Consider the following 21696-nt stretch of genomic DNA (forward strand, 5'->3'; position numbering starts at 1 on the left):
AATATCATATATCGTATAAAAAGTATTTGTTCAGGCTCCTGAGGTTTCCATAACTTTGGAGTTCTTATATAATAGATAATTATTACTAATTTAACAGTCCCATTGCAAAGTCAAGATGTACATGACGTATTATTTAGTGGTAATCTGACGTCATACTGAGCACCCGTGTTCACAAGCCGCGTGTGGCCTAAAAGAAGTGGTTAACACTCCCTGTTTACGACTCTGTGATAAGGGAATTTTCGCAAAGCCCCCAAAACGTCCACGTGAACGCCTATCCCATTGTTCGACTTCATATATCGTCTTCGTCGATCAGTAGGTCTAACAATGTTGGCATTTCGGGGGACTTGCGAAAACTCCCTAACTCCCTTTAAAGTCACATATAACTGCAATTTCTCGATATCCTGAGATAATGACGTCACCTTAACGACAGCCAATGAGAATGTGGTGATAAAAGTTGATTCCAAAGAATTTATAAGAAAGGAATACCACCTCATATTAAAATATTTCACAGCAAAATTGTATGATTTGTTCAAGAGACCAGCAACAGCATGTCATTGACGAATTCGAAATAAAATTACGAGCTCACGGTACATATGTACTAGAATGTTCGACAAACCGTTTAATGTCCTCAGTACAAAATGCCTCTTAGCAAATTCGTCACTGCACAACAGACACACATTAACCTGAATACGTGAATTATGAATGACGTGGGTCTATTCGAATATCAAACTTTTACCTGCGGGACGGCTAGTTTCTGGGTCGCAAGAGCTCTGGTCGGCATTGTGGAGGTCATTATGGGCACCAGACTCGCAATCTGGTGATCATATTGAGATCACACATGTTCTGGTTTCTTTCTTTCTGTTCACATTTTACAAACATTATTGCGAGTGTTCTCCAAAACAGCTAAATAAACCAAAAATCTATCACCCCTATACCACCAAACATAATCCCATCTAGCGTACGTCGCAAAAGACTTTTCAAAATTCGGATCATTTCGATGACTTTGAAGCGTTTTTATGCTCCGATTTTCTGATTTGTTTGAAAATCTCCTAAGCGATTCAGTCAATCACTACTGCTAGGCCACGCCCGTTTTGGTGACGTCACGTAACACGAGTTCGATTCGATGACATCGCTTAAACCCGAGTTCAATCCGAGTGTTGGCATTCTCATATAAAACAGTTAACTCGGCTTATAACTCGGCTTACTCGGTTCACGCATGCGCATTTGAAGCCACGGCAGACCATTGACAGATTGCTTCCTGATCGACTCACTAGGGCGTATGAGACTCCCTGTAGTCCTAGTACTCCTTATATCAATGTGTTTGGTCGCCTGACGCTTGTAACGAGTAGTGTTTTTGGGTTTCTAACGTTAGTGTATTTCTATAGTATAGGCCTAGTACATGCCCATTGACGTCGGACCTCTGGGCTCTGGCTGCTGGCTGCATTAGGTACGGGTGAGTTTTGATCAATCATGCTGTCTGCCAGCCGCTAATACCGGAAGATGTTGGCTAGAACAACGACCATCCGGCGAAGTAATTATGAAAATGAAAAAAAGTGAAGGAATCTTTTTTGCCTGGGTGAGAAACCTTCGTAAAAATGATATACTTTCGATTGTCGGATGATCTATTTCCGGACATAGTAATTTCTCCGCTCTCTTCATAATCCCCTCCCCACGCATATGTACGGTGGCCCATAGAGGACATGCGTTTATTTTCAATATAATAGGAATTTTTTCTTTTTACAATGCGTTTTTTTTCTCTCGAATTACAACCGCCGTCGGATTTATTTCTCACCGCCGAAAAAATAATTTCCACCGCCGGGTAAAAAATAATAATTCCCACCACCGCGGTGGAAATTAATATCCACCGCGGTGGAAATAATATCCACCGCGGTGGAAATAATATCCACCCGGTGTCAATAACGAATTAGCTCCCGCGGTTGATATTATTTCGACCGCGGTGGATATTAATTTCCACCGCGGTTATTTTTTCGGCGGTGAGAAATAAATCCGACGGCGGTTGTAATTCGAGAGTAAAAAAACAAATTGTAAAAAGAAAAATTTCCTATTATATTGAAAATAAACGCATGTCCTCTATGGGCCACCGTACATATGGATACCATCATCAGGCACCACTGCTTCCTCCACAATCCTGGGGCCCATCAAATTTGCTGGTAAGCAAATTTATCAGTCTAGTTTACATTGACATTGACCTGGACTGTCTTTCAACACACAATTGTGGAGGTCCGTCACCTTGCATGGACTGCAGAATATTTGTCCCTGGCCTATTTTTAATAGTAACCGACCGAGTCCAGTGACCCAATTACCCGACTCGGTCATAGCTTCCATTCAATGATATTCTCTTCAACAAAAGATCTGACGAGTTCTGCATTTTGGAAGCAGTATAGAAGTTTCATGCATGAATTGACGACATATCCTGCCCGCCCAAGACTTACACCACTATAGTTCCTTTTGTATATTCCGCCTGTCTTCGGATCGTGAATGAAATCCAAATTTCCAATTTGGAACCCAAAGTCCATTGTGTCCTCGTCCATTAGCGTCTGAATAACGCCGTAGCCCGTCTTCAACAATTTCGCATCCTTCATTTTCGGGATGAATTTTGTGACTCCAGCAATGATCTTTTCACCTTTCCTTGTTTTCTCGGCATCCGAGACGTTGAAAAACGTGTCCCACATTTCCTGCTCAAAGTCGGACGAGCTGCTCAGAGCTAAGTTTGTCTCAGGTGAATACGTCAACATGCCAATACCGTTTCCTTTATTCGAAAACATACAGAAGGATCCCATACAGAAGAACATACACGGTGCGTCAAAAAGATCGTCGGGAAGTTGCACTGTCGCAATGGCCTTGACCCTGTTACATCGCCTGACGTCAGGAACACCGAGCATTTCGTTGAATTTTGAAATATTGTACCATGATGCATTAACGATGATGTCAGTGTGAGAGGTAGTAGCGGTTTCCCTTCCCCATTTCGATTGCAACAAATAGCTACAACGTCCAACGCTCTGAATCGCCAATACCTCCGTATTTGTTCTGATCGAAATGAAGTTGCTATACTTTTCAATTTCATTTAGTATGAAAATTCGGAATGATGCCCAGCCCAAGAGTTCCTCTGCGGTTTCAATTCCGATGTCAACTTTTTCGATTTGAACGTCATCAGCGTATTCATGGGGTTGAAGAATCCGATAGAAGTCGTCAGGCGGTCCAAACAGCTGGAAACTGGCATCTCTGCGTATAATGCTTGCGTATTCGTCTTTAACAGCATCGTACGTTTTGAGTATGTCATCCTTCGGTACCAAAGAGTCCTTCATTATGAAATATCTCCCTCGACGCATTGGGTGAGACGAGACCCTATCACATTCTTGACGAAAGTGTCCGAATTTTTTTGTAAACTCCAGTGTTGCATGTAGGTAGTAGACAGCCGTTTCTTTGTCAGCGTAATGGAAACCGAGGCCCATCCTTCCCGGGGTGGCGTCACTACTTTCTCTCATTAGCTCCGACTGTTTCTCGTAAATCGTGATTTTATACTTCCCGGTCTTGGCCATTTCAAGAGCTGTGGTGCACCCTCCGATCCCACCTCCTATGATTGACAGAGTTTTCAATTCTTGGACCTTATTCATCTTACTCATGTTGTTCAAGCAATTCTGAAATTGAAAAAAAGATTTAATATAATAAAGTAATGGAAGTGATTATTTGGCTTCACTCCGACGCAGTGGACCCGCCTTGTTCCTCACCATAAGGAGACCCAATTAGGGTGATGCAAAGGACTTCCCAAGGGCAAGCCCGGCTTACCAAACAACGACATTTTGCCCAAGGAGGCGAGCCGAACTCATTCATAAAACTTAGCTTTCCAGGAGCTCATTATCATTCCACCATGGCAATGCGGTCAACAACACCAATGGAGTTATAGCGAATGACCTAAGCAATGTACCTAATGTATTCATTTCGCGTCCAGTTAATCACATTATAATTGTCTTTTGTAACCATGTAATCCGTTTTATTTTAGGAAGTGACGATTTGGCAAGCCCGGCTCACCAAACAGCGCCTTTTTTCTGCCCTGGATGGAGAGCCGAACTCATGCATATTCAACCATCCAGGAGCTCATTATCATTCGTGGCAACACGGTCAGCAACACTGGAGTTACAGTGAAACGCCTTTGGAAATGCACACTAATGCATTTAACATGCTTATCAGCTAAATCACGTTTATGACTTTTTTTGTAAATCCATACAGTCATGTACATGTACATGCTTCTTCATGGATTATTGACCAAAACCCGAGTTTAGTAACAGAAATTGAATCGAGAGCGGGAAGTCGGCCATTGTTAAATATGCGCATATAAATTCGAATATGACGTCACTGCTCTCTGATTGGCCAACATGTTGTAATCTCTCCGGCTCGCCAAAGAGGGTAGTATTTTTGCCCTGTTTGGCAAGCCCGGCTTGCCGAACAGGGTGGCTTTTTAGTGCTGTTTGGCAAGCGGCTCTCCAAACAGGACAAAAAAAGATGCCTGTTCGGCGAGCGGCTTGCCAAATAGACCCGGCCTTTATTTTATAAAGTTGTCGGGATGATGCAAAATATATCCCACTGGGATGAAAGTATAGTAATATGGACCAACTGTGAAATGAGTTGTTTTAACTGTCAACATAGTAATTGGTAATGATAGTTTTTACAACTTTTTTTCAGCTAGCACAATTGAGTAATGCTTAATTTTTACTAATTTTACAGTTGGCGCCATAGGAGCTATCAAATTAGTTGTTCTAACTAATAAATTTTAAGGGTGCGGTAGCTATAATCAAGTACATGAACTAAGTTAAATCTACCAGAAAGTTTCGTCGGTTGGCGAAATTTTATTTATTTATTAAATAAATGACATGTTATTAACATTCTTTGTCATATCTTGTACAAAAAAGGATATACATGTATGCTATAAAAACATAAAACGTAAAACATTCTATAAAAACTACTATTAAACATATGAAAAATACACTAGTAAATACCCGTATTACAAAAATACATAAGGCTCGCTTATAAATCTTGGTAATACTTATCAAGCAAATATAGATCAATATAGTAAATGTAGTAAGTGTAGTAAGATCCATTCTGGCGAAGGAAATTCTAAGTGAAAATGGGTCATTGGTCCTGGCTTATTCTGTACAGAGTTGTTTTAAGAATTATGGCCATCTCTTGAGGATTAATTGAGATATAGACTTCGGCGTAAATCACTCTCTAAAGTTAAAAGTTGAGGAAACGTTGGGTGATATGAATAAAGACTAGCAAATGCTTTCACGTAAATTTACTCTAGGCATTTCTGTACAAAATTGAAGTAAAGGCATTTACTAGTCTTTATTCATATCACCCCTTGTCCCCTTGATATCAAAAGCATTCGAAAAATAAACTTATGTGTTTTTTTTCATGGCTTCTGTGGTCTGTAAATACCTGTCCACTACACATAGTTAAAATTATTCAGGAAAGTCATAAAAAAAATTTTTTGAACAAACTTATTATTTTTCACAGTTTTCTTTTTTCGTCCCTTTCCCTTTCTGCGATATCCTCCTCCTTGCGCCAGAGTGGGTTTCACGTATTCACATAGCATTTTACACACCGGGTGATATAGTATGCAGTGTACACGATACTACAAACAGGGATGTACAGTGTCAACTCACACTTGTCACATACGCTACCATGTACATGTATAATAACAATGCAAAATAAGCATTAAGAAAAGGCAACTTTTCCAAGCGATATATTATGCAGGATACAAAAGCAGATATTGGTACATAAATATATTTTATTTTTACATAGCTCATAGCTAGAGTTACATCAACTGAGGTAATTAGGCATCTCCAATGGAATATTAAGTGGTAGTATGCTAGCCAATGGTTTTAAAAATATCTTATGGGCGACGGTGGTTCTTGAAGGAGCGAAAGTTGGTCTCCAAATGTCTCTTCAGTCTTACCCCAATTAGCGCTCAAAATCGGCTCGGTCAAAGTATTCCTGAGCACTTTTTTTCAGCAGTATCATACAAAATTATCTTCAACTTTAAAAAGAGCAAGACTCTTTTTTACACCTTATAGTATCTGTAAGTCGACCCAGAATGGCTTAACGGTCTTGCCGCGCATGTGGAAGTTGAACGGTCTGTTTTTGTCAACCCATACAGCAAAAATTGTCAAATGTTTACCTTTCTTACGCGGCAGATTAAAGACACATGCGTTTGAAAATATTATGAAAAATACCTTGTATTTGGAATCAAATACATGTACATTGTCCTTGTATTCTTTTCTCTATTAATTAATAGAGAAGGTGTCCACTTTAAGGGGGTTCCACTCTAATACGATGTTTGAAACTACGATCATTCGAAAAACCGAAAAAAGGACACCCCGACCTGTTTGTTTCGTGTCTGTTCTCTTCAAACTATAAACCGAGGTGGTGCGAGATTTTGAAATAAAAATGGCAGCGATCGCGATGACGGGTGTTTGTCTCGTGGAAGAACGTCGTTCGTCCGAGAACAGGGAGTCACAGCCACAGGGTGATATGAATTTGCTAGACTTTATTCATATCAGCCAATGGGGTGCATTCACACCGATTCAAATGAGACTTTCTTACCAAATAAGAACCCAAGTGCTCCCTTCTTTGAGTCCAGGTTGACATACGAACGCACCAGGTTTTTGTGTTCCTGTTGTGTAAAACTAGACATTTGCACTGGCATCTGCGCAAGAAACACGGCAAGTAAGCATCAACTATACATTTTCTGTGTCAGCATTCTACGTTATAATGTTGTGCTCTGAGTGTCCGTATGCACAAAAGCGTCGTTTTGATTTCCCAGACGAACAGGAGGGACACTTATCCCTTCTTCTGTTAGCTTGGGTTTCTGACATCTATTTAATACACAGCATGGACATATCTTCCGAAGGATGCGATCAAGTGGACGGAGAGACCTGAGGGCCTCAGGGAGACATTTCCAATCGCGCATTTTGAGTGGGAGCGCTGACGGCCTCTTCTTCTGTATCAGCTTGATGATGAGGATGATGATGATGGCGACCACAATGGGTAACAACACTCCCAAGGCAACCTTCCAACCCGCTAACGAAAGTCCGAACACTGCACCCGGGAGGGCAAAGAACATTATAACAAGATAAAGCAGTGCAAACCAGCGGTATTTGGCTGTTTCATTCCCCAAGAACTTTGCAAGATTGATCGGGACATTCCGCAAGAATGGAATAGGATACCAAATCAGTATGCCACTGATATTGAAGAAGAGGTGAGACAATGCCACTTGTAGTGCATCATTAATGGTCGTGGATGCTGTCAAGGCGGCTAGGACGCCTGTAGCTGTGGTCCCGATGTTGGCGCCGAGGGTCAAAGGGTACATTCTTTCCAAGGAGAGGACACCGACTCCCACGAGTGGAGTCATCGCGGAGGTAAATATACTGCTGCTCTGGACCAGAATGGTAAGGCCGGCCCCGATCAGAATGGCCAGATATCCCGCGAGGAAGCCAGCCTTTCCAGGGAAGTCCGCGTTGATGAACCGCTTCAAAGCTTTGGCGATGCTTCCGCGGAGAAGGGCGTTGAGTATCTTGACGATGATGATGAGGCAGGAACACAGAATGACCAGGGCGATGACCAATAATAGAGCACCAATCCATTCGTCCTTCCATACTCCAGCGACATTCATGAACATGAACCGACCTACAAGACAAAGGGAATTCAACTTAAAAATTGCTCGCTTTTCACATTTTTACTCAAAAGAAATATTTTTGGACTAATTTCACAAAATGCACAAACAATACGCGTGACGTACTACAGCACTCAGCCCAGATTTTGATATTTTTAGATATTTTAGATATTTTAAATTATCCAATGGTGTTGTTGCTGTCGTTCATTATACAATCGATGTACAGCACATTTGCCTAAGTAGCCATTCCTAGCGGCCATACTAGTATTTTGTGTTTTAGCAGTCAATTCTAGTTCATCCTCGAATACCGATATTAGTCGTATGCTCTTAGTACCGAGTGTTGCACTATGATGATTATTGTTTTGCTAGGAAACTTTCACGTTTTTCAGCTTACATTTTTGAGCCCCGACCTTTATCGTTGTGTTCACCGCCAGCGTGTAATTGGATGTCACATTAACGCCGCCATTCTCGGTCACATTGGTGAAGGTTTTGTTCTGCATCTTCCAGATCTCTTTATATTTACACCAGATCTTGATGAAACTCTTCTCAATCGCTTCGTCCTTTCCCGCTGCAATATTTTTGATGCCGCCTGAGCTTACCTGAAAAGATTAATCCTAATGTCAAAACATCCTCACTCCTCACCATGGACGAGCTCGTCTGCTACGGAGCGGTATAATGCATGTGTCAATACGACTAGATATATTTGGGATAGAGAAAAACCATTCATTTTGGTGTAGCAAGTGAAATTCAATTGAAAAGTGTAGCCGCGTCTGATCTTTAGTTCATTTGAGAACTTGTGAGCTTGCAATTCCAAGCCTGCCGGCATCGAAATAGCTCTTGTGCACGATATAGGATTCGATTCAAGTATCACTGCGCATGTGAAGGGAGATACGCATGCGTACAACACAGAAAAAGGAGTAAGTGCACGTGGTCAGGTCTGTGCAAATATCTGACACGTGACGGAAGGAACTAAAGCCTCAATGGAAACGTACGTTTGTTTCAGGAGGAAGAAGAGGAAGAAAAAGAAATACACGTACAGAGGCCTACATAGTACTTACAGACACGACGAGCTTTGTGAAAGGGCTCGTGATGGTCTTGAGAAGGTCTCGTTTACCCAGTGTGTAGTCCTCCAGATCCATTGCGGCGACGGTGGCCCCGGACAGGCGATACAGGTACCCTGAAGGTCAAAGAAAAGACTGAAAATCAGATGCTGACTAACCAAGCGTTCGGGCACCTTTTACTAGCCGCTCGATCAAATAACCGGATCCTTCAGATATCCTGTTATCTTACCTGATGCAACTTCCAGCGGGAGAAGGACCAACACGGACAACCAGTTGAACATGTCATGGACAGTGGCGCCACCAAACGCACGGCGGAATTCGTTTTTGTCCGCGATCTGGCCCATCGAGACAATTGTGTTGGTGACAGAGGTACCAATGTTTGCTCCCATCACGATGGGAATGGCTGTTCTGGGGTACATGACTGAAAACAACAAACAAAATGTTCATCAGGCCTATGTACATTAATGGCATTGGGAAGCGCTCCCGTTATTCCAAATTATTATTAACTTTGAATATCCCTAGGCTCGACGATATTATCAAAAGAATTCTATGTCTTTGTTCACAAGAATTTTTATGTATGACTCTCCGGCCCGGCAGTTTAGTCTGGATCAGCTTCAGAAATCCTAACTTCTGGCCGCAGAGTAAAGGGCACCCCATTGAACCGTGTTGTTGGATTTGGGCACTCGACTGCTGGGGCTACCGTGGGTTGGGTGCCCAGCGTGAAATTGGTAGGCCGGCGCGACGGCGCAGATGTGTTAGCGGACACGCTCCTCCACCTGCTCCATGACTACCGCATCGCTGGGTCGGACTCTCACCGCGCGGCGTATCAGCCGCTGAGAGTCGATTTCGGTTGATTTCTATTGTGATCCACTTGAACTGCTATGTTTTATGTAAATGTGTATATTTTAAGAGAACTGCTATGTTTTATGTAATTGTTTATGTTTTAAGAAAATGTTTCTGTGAAAGAGTTTGGAGGAGCAGGTTTTGTCGCGGCGCTGTATGTTTGTCAGGGGCAGCGACGGCTATGTGGCACACCTGCTCTTTCAATCTTTTATGATAAGTAAACGTATTTCATATTCCCCTTAAGCCTGCACCACACGGTGAAAATTTGCGTGATGCAAGTGACACGCGTGCATGTTGCGACAGGCAAATTCTCACTGTGTGGGGTCGTTTTTTGCTGCGTATCTTCCTCGCGTGTCGAGACGCAGCCGATCTAGCATGTTTGATATTTTCTCGACACGCGAGGAAGTTAATCACCGTGTGGGGGCTACCTGCAGCAATGTTGCGCGAGTTCGACGAATCACAACAAGCAGATCGGTCACATGATTTATAGGTCAGTCACATGATACCAAAATGGCAGCGCCCGGTAACTGTCAAATCCTATGAGAAGTATTATGGACCAAGAAGACCAAATTGCCCTTATTCTCCTGCTGTTACTCCGTCGGAGGCGGCGGCGGAGGCGGCGCCGCGTGGACCGTAGTCTTTGGACAAGGCCATGGATTCAGAGAAGAGAGGATAAGGGGGCCTATGCAAATCTAATTGCTGAATTGCTGTCGACTCAATGGGAGCTGCCATTTTGGTATCATGTGACTGACCTATAAATCATGTGACCGATCTGCTTGTTGTGATTCGTCGAACTCGCGCAACATTGCTGCAGGTAGCCCCCACACGGTGATTAACTTCCTCGCGTGTCGAGAAAATATCAAACATGCTAGATCGGCTGCGTCTCGACTCGCGAGGGAAGATACGCAGCAAAAAACGACCCCACACAGTGAGAATTTGCCTGTCGCAACATGCACGCGTGTCACTTGCATCACGCAAATTTTCACCGTGTGGTGCAGGCTTTATCAGGAGGTCAATAAACCGTTATTATTATCATCTATTCATATAGCGCAGTAAGTTGATATAGTGCTTGTAGCTGATTTTGACGTTTTAATAGTCTTTTTGAAAAAGGTTTTCGAATCGAGGTCAAGAGAGACAGCTTTTGGCGGCAATGACGTCACTGGCGGATTTATACGGAGGTTCGAGTCGATTCTATTCAAGATGCGACTCGTTCAATAAAAGAAGACAGAATTATTACTCACTCTCCGCCGCGACCATTGTGATGACGATACTTGTCGATGTGGAAGAACTCTGAACCAGCACAGTAGCTAGGATACCAACCATCAAACCAGCAACCGGATTCTGTAGGAGTTGATTATCGCGGAAGGCAATACCGGCAGCCCTTCCTGAAAAAAAGATAACTGTTTTACACATCTGTATGCACATCCCAAAGCCTCATAAACTGTCAGTAGTAGCAATCTCGCGGGGAGGGTCACGTCGCGTCAAGAAACAAATACAACTCTCGCTGAGGGTCGCGTACGTGTGACAACTTCTCTGTGGGGTTTGATAGGATAATTTTGAATATGAACGGCAATCTTTTTCCAAGGTCATTATTCGACCATAATTTAACCATTTGACTTAAAAAAATAACTCGCTAGGGGTTCACCACAATTTCCTTGCACTATTTTTCAATGATTGGTTACGACCGTGAGATATTATCTACCGCCTTTGAGTGAACGCATACATACCTCCAAGCAGTTTGAAGGCCGAGCTGAGAAAGTCAAGAGAACAAATAAATAGATACAGGGCTCCAATCAATATGAGAGGTAACATGGTGTAGTGCCATACGACACGTTTCCACTTTCCACACGTGTCTAGTTCTGGAAAAGAAGACGCATGTTTTTTCAAATATTTGCCGTTAGTATGACTGACTGGGTGTAAGTACATGTATATTGAAAGTTGTTTTCCAACCGGCAACAGTTTTAAAAAAAACAAAGCTAAAAAAGATGCTTTATCCCCTAATTGACAACTGGTTCCCACGTGTTGTACACTCCAATGGCTGTGTCGTCTCATGAAAATGCATCATTTGCATTCATCAATATGCGATGTATCGCGCGATCTTACCTTTCCAAGGCGTCTGATTCTGCTTCATCATGAAATCAGTTGACCAGGGGTCGATTTCCGGTTCCGGTTCCGGTTCCGGTTTCTTGACCACACCGACCATAACATTCTCATTCGCGACATCTTCATAATTTGGAGGCGCATTTGTTGCAGAGCCGGAATTCGGATCAGTGTCATCGTCTGAGATTTCGATGGCAACATTTTCTATCCCCGCCTCTTTGTCCTTGGAAAAAAAGACTATAAGCTTACTGAATATTTTCATTTTTCATTAATTCACAATATGTATATATATGAAAGGATCCATTGCATCGTCTAGACATGTAAGCTGGAATGCAGCTACGACGAAGGGACGCCAGTGGCAACGCCTCCTGCCGGCGCGTTTCATAGGCGTGGTTGTGGGTGTAAGTGTTTGTTTGGACTGGTCAAGTGGGTGATATCAACACGGACTCCTTGGAATACGTAGGGAAGGCCCTATATGCGGGAGGATGATACACATCCCGTCCCCTTCCCCCTTAGTTGGAATACGTACACTTTAAAAAAAGACTTTTGAGCGTTTGAAAGCCCGTTAAAGGTTTTCGTTCAATGCAAATATACACTCCGGCAGAAGGAAAAACCCATATTGTGTTTTGAAATTCTGAAAAACTTATTAAAGGGACACTATAGGCAGGTGCTAGGTAAGCAAGATAAAGTTACACAATTTCGCAAATAGGGGTCTCTCCCATCCTGCAGTACGTCTTAACTTTTCAGGCTTGTACAATGAATATATTTAGTGCTGAATCTACATGACCCGGTGTCCTTACTGTGCATATCAGTCACTCGAAAATGGCCAATTCAACCCCACTGCTCCTGCCTATAGTCCCCCTTTAAATTTTTGTTTAGTTCGTCGAAAAACCTCTAGAGGGGTGCATATTGCGATATCATTGAACATACAAGGTTTAGACTAAGCTTATTCAAAAGCTCACAAACCATTTACTTCTGAGAGATGATGCCAAATAGGCCCTGTATTTGAGGAGGAAGATGCACAATCCGTTTGGAGGATGTCATTTCCAACGAAATACGATAGGACAGACGTTTTTGAATTCCAAATATGGAATTTTCAAATAACATGTTTATCATTCTAAGGTAGGATAGGCCTTTATTTTCTGACTGAAACGAGTGAGTCCCGCAGGGCAAAAGATGTCGAATAATATAGTATATTGATCGAGATTATTATAACTGCCTGACTGACCCAATTCGTAGAAGAACGACTGCGCAATTCAATTCATTTGGACACATTAGACGCATTTGAATTCAAATAAATTACTGGACATAAAGACTGCCGTCTGTATTATGACTGGAGTTTCGAGAAAACAAGGATGTAAACGCCTCAGATTTTTCTTGTAGTTCGAAAGATTCGATAAAAGTGTCTTTTTATATGAGTAATAGGATTCAATTTGCCTTCCTCAACTTAAAAATTCAATCTCACAGCTTAGGAGGCATTTTAGAACAGCAGTATGTAAAATATTGAGACGAGCCAAATAAGCGTTTCAAACCTGAAATGAAAGATCAAGTTTACATGCAATATTAGTGCAGGATTTGGTGTGTATATTTATGGCATAGAAAAGAATATTATTCACATAGTCAAATTCTAATTTGGTTCATTTCAAGCTTTGCATGATGCCGCATGGGACGTTTCATTAACTCGTTTATTTTGACATCTTTAAAACTTAAAACGAGCCAAATCAAGACTACTGAGCCTGTATGTGAAATCGCATTTTCATTTCATGCAAATATAAACCTAACGCTTGCAATCCTATTGCATCTAAACTAGTCTTCAGGTAGCCAATCAAGATCCGTTATTCCACGATTCGTGGAGAAGACACAGGCGAGTGATACGGTGGCCCATAGAGGACATGCGTTTATTTTCAATATATTAGAATTTTTTTTTTTATAATGCGATTTTTTTCTCTCGAATTACAACCGCCGTCGGATTTATTTCTCACCGCCGAAAAAATAATTCTCACCGCCGGGTTAAAAATAATAATTCCCACCACCGCCAAAGAAAATAATATCCACCGCGGTGGAAATTAATATCCACCGATATTAATTTCCACCGCGGTGGATATTAATTTCCACCGCGGTGGATATTATTTTCCACCGCGGTGGATATTTTTTTTTGGCGTTGGTGGGAATTATTATTTCTTACCCGGCGGTGGAAATTATTTTTTCGGCGGTGAGAAATAAATCCGACGGCGGTTGTAATCCGAGAGAAAAAAAATCGCATTGTAAAAAGAAAAATATTCTAATATATTGAAAATAAACGCATGTCCTCTATGGGCCACCGTAGAGTGATGATATCCGAATGATAGCGAGCGATAAGTCTAGAAATAATTGATTCACTCAGCAAAAAAACCACAAATTTTCAGGTTTCATGCATGTTTTCTTTAGGTTGTTGTAGTGGCTTATTGATCACTAAGGGGCAAATGCTGATTTAATCAGTTAAAAAGTTTAAAGATGTATAATTATCAACAGCAAAACAATCTATTAAACGGGGCTGTACTTACTTTCTGTTCTTCGGCCAAAGCCGAATTTCCTGCGTCCATTTTGAGAAAGACTAAATACTGGTAGGACCTGCTATGTCTGTATTTTTAATCCAACTGGTAACGCGTCAAGAAAAGCGGCGTTTTCTGTGAGAATCGTCCTCCTCGGCTCAGGATTCTAGTTCGCGAGTCAATAAAGACCAGACCTTTGTCCCCACGAAATAAACAAAACAGAACATCACTTGCGTCTTCCACATGGCCCGGTTACCTCCCTCACGTGACACATCTTTCATCTCACTCTCAATGAAATACCCAACACTCGTGCTAACCCTAGCGTAATCACTTGGTTGACATTGTTGCAAATCTCGCCACGAATGATTTACTGTCAGTTCATTGTCATTGCTCTCGATATAACTCCAGTTGTTTTTTACGGTAAAAGCTAGTTCCCACTTGTTAGCTAGCCTAATACTAGGCACCACGGGTGGCGCTTAAGCGGCCACTGCCGTGGGCATAAATCTAAACAATTTTATTTGTGATATCCGAGACTAGATGCTGTTGTGGCCCGATCTTCGCCTCGCAATAAACTGGTCAGTTTTAAATGTTCTACATGTATGCGACGCGAAAGAATTGCTAACTGTTTCATGTGGGTTGTCTGTTTATTCATAAATTACATGTATGCAATTGCAAATTTAATTCAATAAAACAATTCATGATTAAAAATGGACGAACATACTCTGTAATACATTGCCCCAACGTATCGGCTCCCGATAGGTGGCCAGTGTGTAACCGCTATTGGCCAATCCTGAGCCAGACTCACAAAATGCATGCGTCTGCACCTGACAGACTACTTTACCGCGGAAATGAAATCTAGAGGCTATTAAAAGCACAGTGGTGTATGTCATATGATAGCTTTGTATCAATAGGCATGGTTTCGGAGGCATTTCAAACCATGATACATGACGACGGTTGCACACCTTCGCAATCCTTCAATGAAAAAGTCCATGAACCATTTGTTAACCATGTGCCAAGATAGAAAGAGAAATATCCAGAAGTATTAAGGTAGCAGGAAGGGTTGGGCGTTTGTGGTTTCTGAGTCTGAGGGGGTTGGTGTCTGTTGACTGTGCTTTAAGAGAGACTAGGCATGGCACCAGTCTCTCTTAAAGCACAGTCAACAGGCATTTGGTCTCAGTATTTGGGTAAGTACAGAATCAAGGCAGCTTAGAGAGCAATGATTGAACGATGCTGTGGACAAGTCCAAGGATACTGCATCAGTCACGACCAACTTCTCATCAGAAAGCGTCACCACCAGCATATTCAATGTTCAGTTCCAACCTGTACCAGTCCAATGCACGTCTGTCATGGTCAGCAGTGGTCAGCTTAGCGCGATATGGAACATTCTTCCGAAACTCAAGCGAGGGAAGTCTGCTCATTAGCATATCTCGCGCACTGCTCCTTCTTGTCAAACATCGTAGTGAAATCGTAATGGAAAACGTCTGGCTTTGCGCCAGACATTGAGACCAATAAGTGAAGAACTAATAGGTAAAGAACTTCTACTTGCGCGAGACTGCTGTGATAAAATTATTATTGCAGAGACTCCGGTGACGTACACATATATTTTTTACAATCAAAAATGCCCTCAAAAGACGACATGGAATGATTATTTTATTGATATTTCCTACTATATACCTTCCAATTATCACTTTATACAAATAGATCGGCGTTAGGTCACATGCTTTTCTTTCCTGGTGACACTATAAAGCAAAATAGTTGCAACCCCGTAAATGCGCTATAAGTCCAATAATAAGTGACGGTGACCCGTTATAAATGTTTTGCCAGCTTCGCTTTTTTGCCGCTACGCGGCGCGTTGGGCCCTTGCGTCAAGAAACCAAATATATGGCCTATCCAGGGACACCCCCCTCCCCCTCAACAAATTCCAATGCGCGCAGTCGCGGAAACTCATGTCTGTACTTCAGATTGGTGGCAATAACCGCATTTTATGGTTTTCAGATTTGCCCCCTGGAGGTCAAGTGGTGAATCAGATTGAATCGAACTTCAGTCCCTGAGATCACCTGACTGTAGGATACAGGTGTACCAATTGTAAGATCAATGGTCACTGCAGTTGAGAAACGTGCCACAGTTAAAGCCTAACGATGTAGGGGATCATGTGTACTAAGTTTCAAGGGTTAAGAAACGTGCCCTAGTTACACTCTAACGGCCTATTCAAGCCGTTTGACTTCTGTGACATCGCAAAAATAGGTCAACAAAACGTAGGTAAAGACCCAGGGAAGGACTATATTCGCGCCACTGATAAGTTTTGTGACAAATTGACAACACCCAGATACCACAAACGGTTAAAAAAATCACACGAAATTTGCCCCTCTGGGGAAATTAATGGAGCTGGCTCATATATCATTCGAAGGAGGTGACGTGAACTCCTCACTCTGCGTGCACTCACGTAGCGGGAAAGGTTTTTCGCGCCAGGACGTGTGCGTTTATACTAAAATAACGAATAACGCGTTTTTCTTCTATCTAAGAGCTGAAACAAAATTGGAATAGCATCAAATACGTTCATAAAAATAGTTTACTGATGAACCAGAAGGACAAGCATCTTGAAGTAAAAGCCGCCCATTCCTTTAAATGTAGTTACCAATAATATATAAAAGATCGTTTACAAGAGACAATACCACCAATGAATATTCATAGGTTGGAGGGTACAGACCTATCAATTAGACGCGAGTATGTTTTTAACTATCCAGAAGTATTAAGGTAGCAGGAAAGGTTGGGCGTTTGTGGTTACTGAGTGAGAGGGAGTATAGTGGTGTCTGTTGACTGTGCTTTAAGTGAGACTAGGCATGATGCCAGTCTCTCTCAAAGCACAGTCAACAGACATGTGATATCAGTATTAGGCCTTTCATTGTAGCAATGAGAAAATGTAAGCAATTTTGGTTAGGTCCGTCATTTGTTATGACCAAGTAGCTTCGAGAGTGACTCAACCACTCTCTTGATTACGGCGGCCGCCTCAGCGCCACCACGCGGGGCCTAATGGTATTAGGCTAAGTAGCTTCGCGCGATTCATTCATGCACCATTCTGGGAAAACTCAATGGGGAAGTATGCGGATTAGCATGATCTATTCTTAGCTCCAGCTCGAGGTAATCTTGCGCACGGTTTCTTCGGCCCAGATACATTGTGGTGAAAAAAGTCTAGTACAAAGAACGCCTGGCTTGCGCCAAGCTAATAAGTGGAGAAGGTCTGGCTGCGCGAGACTACTGTGATAAAAATGACCATTGAAGAGACTCTGTGACGTAGGCATATACTTTTTACAATTAAAAATGCTCTCAAAAGACGATAAGGAATGATTATTTATTAACATTTCCTGAAATATCCACCGTCTAATTATCACTTTACATAAATAGGTTGGCGTTAGCAGGTCGCGTGACTTGTCTCACAATTAGGCCCCTCGGCAGTGGCCGATCAGCTCTGACCGTTGGGCCTGATTGTATTAGGCTAAAATATGGGTTACCCTCCATTCAGAAGAGGCCATTGCGTTCAGGTGTCGATTGGCCAAGACGGATGCCTTTGATAAAGGTATTCTGATGACATATGTGTGGACTAAGAGATCTGCAAGGTCCACTCGGCACTTATGACCGACATTGATATTGAAATCTCAAATTCTCATTGATAAGTAAGGCCTCCGGCGTCAAAATCAACAAAGCAAATGTAGATGTTTCTCGATGCCAATCTGATAATAAAGCGAATATGAGTGAATATGGGCGGGAAATAAAGAAGACGTTCATTCGACGAATTTAAAAGCATCAAATGTATCAATTTGTTTTAATAAAATGTGTCGTTGATTATAAAAGATGCACTGCAATATTACAGTCGGCTTCATAAATAAACGTCACTGTTCTTTTGGGCCGCTAAGCGAAAGTACTGGGTCGATTTTTAAACTTTTGGCTTTTCTCAAATCATATTTTTGGACACAACACGTTTTCCAGGTTGGAGATTTGCAAATAATGTAAAAACAATTCCTTCATTTTTGGAGCCATTTGACGTTTTTGGAGGGTCAGGCAATGCTAAGGGTCGATCATTCAGTGTTATGATAGATATTTGTAAATCAATGAAACTTGTCACATTTGAAGATATGGATTTATGAAAAAATACCCTGAAGATTTCATCGAAGTTCCGATCCAAAAATAAGCAATACATATGAAAAAATGTCGGAACCAATGTTCTACATCAATGTAAACGAATACAAGCCTGGTGGCGACAGGGTTCACGAAGTGGGATGGGGAGCTAGTACAAAGATCATTGATGGGAGAGTGATGTTGAAGTAGTCATCTGTTGCAGTATCTTATGAAGCAAGCAAATGCAGGGAGAGTGTAGGTGGCGGTAGTATTAGTACATCATATGATGGACTTTGTGAGGGAGGTGGGTGATGGACATTATTTAGTCCAGATATTTTGGAGGGCAATGGATTAAGTTGAGGCCAATGTAGAGGGAAATAATATGTATGATTTATTGAATCAGGATTATAACAAATATTGCAAAGGATGACAATTGGAGTATAAAAATAGAATATAGATGATACCATTTTGCACGAGTATTGTTATACACGAAAATGATAATGTGAAGAGAACGACTAGGAGTATAAATGAGGAAATGCCTAAATGACAGAACAATTTCACATAAAAATATATTGTTACATTTGACTATGAATGACTAAAATTGTTATGAATTACTAAAATGTAATAGCATTCCGCGAAGATGACGTCAGTGCAGCTGCTGCCCTCTATTTCCCCATCGCTGAATTACAGGCAATGTCGGACAAACATGCGGTTTCGTAATGGATTCAGGCTTTCTAACTAGGGCAGTTAGATTCAATCTGGCACATGTCCGAGTGTTGGAAATACCACATAATTGTTCTGAATATTTCTCCCTCTGACTCTATGGTATCATTCATGTTAAAAATAATGCAGGGTCAAAGATAATTGACTTTGAAATAAGCTCAAATGCGTAGAACTAGAAGTAAGTGTCGATGTCCGACTGTCACGTGACTAAAACGTCATCAATATCTTATGCAAATGACCTTGTGAACATGTATAAATATCCTCTCGGGTCCCAATATTTGAAAAAACAAATTTACAAAATAACATTTACTAATGAAAAAGACTTTGTTGACAGATAAAGAAGCACATCGGGTGTTATCTATGTATAGAAATAATTTATTCATTCGTCCCAAAATCATTTTCCTCGCAGATTTCCCTCTTATGACCGGGTGATATGCGGTAGTGATTTTTGTGAATTTTTGTGGTGACTGATTGATCACTAAAGGGACGAACAGGTGAATTTTACCAGTTAAAATAATTAAGAATATAAAAAAATTCATGAAGTCCTATTCATCAAAAGCAAACTTGGCATCGGGTGTTATCTATGTATAGAAATAATTTATTCATTCGTCCCAAAATCATTTTCCTCGCAGATTTCCCTCTTATGACCGGGTGATATGCGGCAGTGATTTTTGTGAATTTTTGTGGTGACTGATTGATCACTAAAGGGACGAACAGGTGAATTTTACCAGTTAAAATAATTAAGAATATAAAAAAATTCATGAAGTCCTATTCATCAAAAGCAAACTTGGCATCGGGTGTTATCTATGTATAGAAATAATTTATTCATTCGTCCCAAAATCATTTTCCTCGCAGATTTCCCTCTTATGACCGGGTGATATGCGGCAGTGATTTTTGTGAATTTTTGTGGTGACTGATTGATCACTAAAGGGACGAACAGGTGAATTTTACCAATTAAAATAATTAAGAATATAAAAAAATTCATGAAGTCCTATTCATCAAAAGCAAACTTGGCATCGGGTGTTATCTATGTATAGAAATAATTTATTCATTCGTCCCAAAATCATTTTCCTCGCAGATTTCCCTTTTATGACCGGGTGATATGCGGCAGTGATTTTTGTGAATTTTTGTGGTGACTGATTGATCACTAAAGGGACGAACAGGTGAATTTTACCAGTTAAAATAATTAAGAATATAAAAAAATTCATGAAGTCCTATTTATCAAAAGCAAATTTTGAACGGTGATTTGTACTGTCGGAGTGCCGCAGTGGAAACATCAACGAGTGTCACCTCTGCGGGCCCGGGTGCTATTCACCGTCGGCACTCATGAAATAGGGAGGGCGGCTCGGTTTTCTCCAACCAACATTATAAATCGCCCAATATTGTTTATAGAGCTAATGATACCCTAGTTGATGCTCAGCTCTAAACTCGATATTCAAATCGATGATCAACCTACCTCCTGTCCTTCGGGCAAAGTTGAATTTTCAGCGTTCAATTCGAAATGACTGAAAAAATATGTTGTTAGATGCTGCTATCTCTATCCTATTAATCAAACTTGTAAAACGTGTCAAACTGGCGTCGAACTCTTCATTTGTGGTGACAATGACCATGGTCGGCTAAGGACACCTTTCTTTAGCTCGGCACTCGCACAGGCTATGTAGGTCACACAAAGTTAAAGGGTAACTCGTGTCAAATTTCACCATATAATGTTTTAGCTGTGTTTGACAAATGACTACGTCACTTTCTCATAAATCGGTAAGGTTTTCGAATCGAAATGCACATTTTCTAGAAATTGATGGTTTCATCCCGCCCGGACGGCTCGCTTCGATGCCGTTTTCGTTGATGACGTCACAACATGAACATTTTCGCGGTCGCGGTGGTTTACATTCAGCGATTTTATAATAAATCTAATCAAAAATGGAAAATTTGAGCTTTACATTTGTTATCAACAATTAAAAACGGACGTATTTCCGCAAAGTTGTAAATCACATCATATTAAGCCTTTGAACACCCTCTTGCCGAGTTTTCCCGACAGGGGCGCCACTGGCTTTGCGTGAACTACAACAAAGACTGTTGGACATGTCATGTTTTTTTGTAATTCTGTTAACGAAGAGGTTAATTTCACTTCTTGTTCACATGTACTTTTTTTAATGACTTGCGTAATCAGTTTCTACCTAATCAGTTTATAATCAATCCAAACATGTGTAAATTTAGTCAGTTGTTGAATTCAAACCATCAAAACCTATGGCGCTTAGTTAAAGTCTTTGCATAACCCTCCGTAGTCTTATAGTTGCTAGTTGTAGTTATTAGTTGATTTAACCAAAGGCTTATTTTTTATATTGTCAAATTCGCAAATTATCATTACTTGTCAATATCTTTGAAATTCTGTTAATTTGTATTTTTGTTAAATGCTCCTCTTTGTACCATAATTAGTGGTAAAGAGTGTAATGAACTCCGCATTTATACCGTATTCCGTATTCCGTACGACGCAAAATTTCGGCACTGCGCGAGTTTGCTACTAATATAAAAACAACACGTCACTTCCGCCTTCACGTGAACCAGTCACCTTTCTCACGTGACTCAGCTGCTGGTCACGCACCTGTATTAAACCAATCAGCACGCGGTTGTGAACGAA

At 41.3% G+C, this 21696-nt stretch overlaps 2 protein-coding genes across 2 annotated transcripts; both read right to left on the minus strand.

The window, feature by feature from the left end:
• Positions 1-1780: 1780 nt before the first annotated feature.
• On the minus strand, positions 1781-20633 carry LOC135491454 (uncharacterized). The gene is made up of 2 exons (XM_064777349.1): positions 20518-20633; positions 1781-3659 (listed from the first exon to the last, which is right to left on the minus strand). Exon 2 carries the CDS (start codon positions 3642-3644, stop codon positions 2334-2336), a length of 1311 nt encoding a protein of 436 aa, XP_064633419.1. The 5' UTR covers positions 3645-3659; positions 20518-20633; the 3' UTR covers positions 1781-2333.
• On the minus strand, positions 4836-14655 carry LOC135491196 (sodium-dependent phosphate transport protein 2B-like). The gene is made up of 8 exons (XM_064776913.1): positions 14238-14655; positions 11698-11917; positions 11322-11453; positions 10836-10979; positions 8981-9172; positions 8749-8867; positions 8085-8289; positions 4836-7704 (listed from the first exon to the last, which is right to left on the minus strand). Exons 1-8 carry the CDS (start codon positions 14274-14276, stop codon positions 6785-6787), a joined length of 1971 nt encoding a protein of 656 aa, XP_064632983.1. The 5' UTR covers positions 14277-14655; the 3' UTR covers positions 4836-6784.
• Positions 20634-21696: the final 1063 nt, after the last annotated feature.

This window comes from Lineus longissimus, chromosome 7 (genome assembly GCF_910592395.1).
Source record: "Lineus longissimus chromosome 7, tnLinLong1.2, whole genome shotgun sequence".
NCBI lineage: Eukaryota > Metazoa > Nemertea > Pilidiophora > Heteronemertea > Lineidae > Lineus > Lineus longissimus.

What these genes read in the sequence shown, in the direction of transcription:
- LOC135491454 (XM_064777349.1), bottom strand. Translation starts at nt 3,644, where the DNA reads ATGAGTAAGATGAATAAGGTCCAAGAATTGAAAACTCTGTCAATCATA.
- LOC135491196 (XM_064776913.1), bottom strand. Translation starts at nt 14,276, where the DNA reads ATGGACGCAGGAAATTCGGCTTTGGCCGAAGAACAGAAA. An exon ending in GAATCAGACGCCTTGGAAAG is followed by an intron (nt 11,454 to 11,697) that starts GTAAGATCGCGC and finishes CTTCTTTTCCAG; the next exon opens with AACTAGACACGTGTGGAAAG. An exon ending in GGCCTTCAAACTGCTTGGAG is followed by an intron (nt 10,980 to 11,321) that starts GTATGTATGCGT and finishes TCTTTTTTTCAG; the next exon opens with GAAGGGCTGCCGGTATTGCC.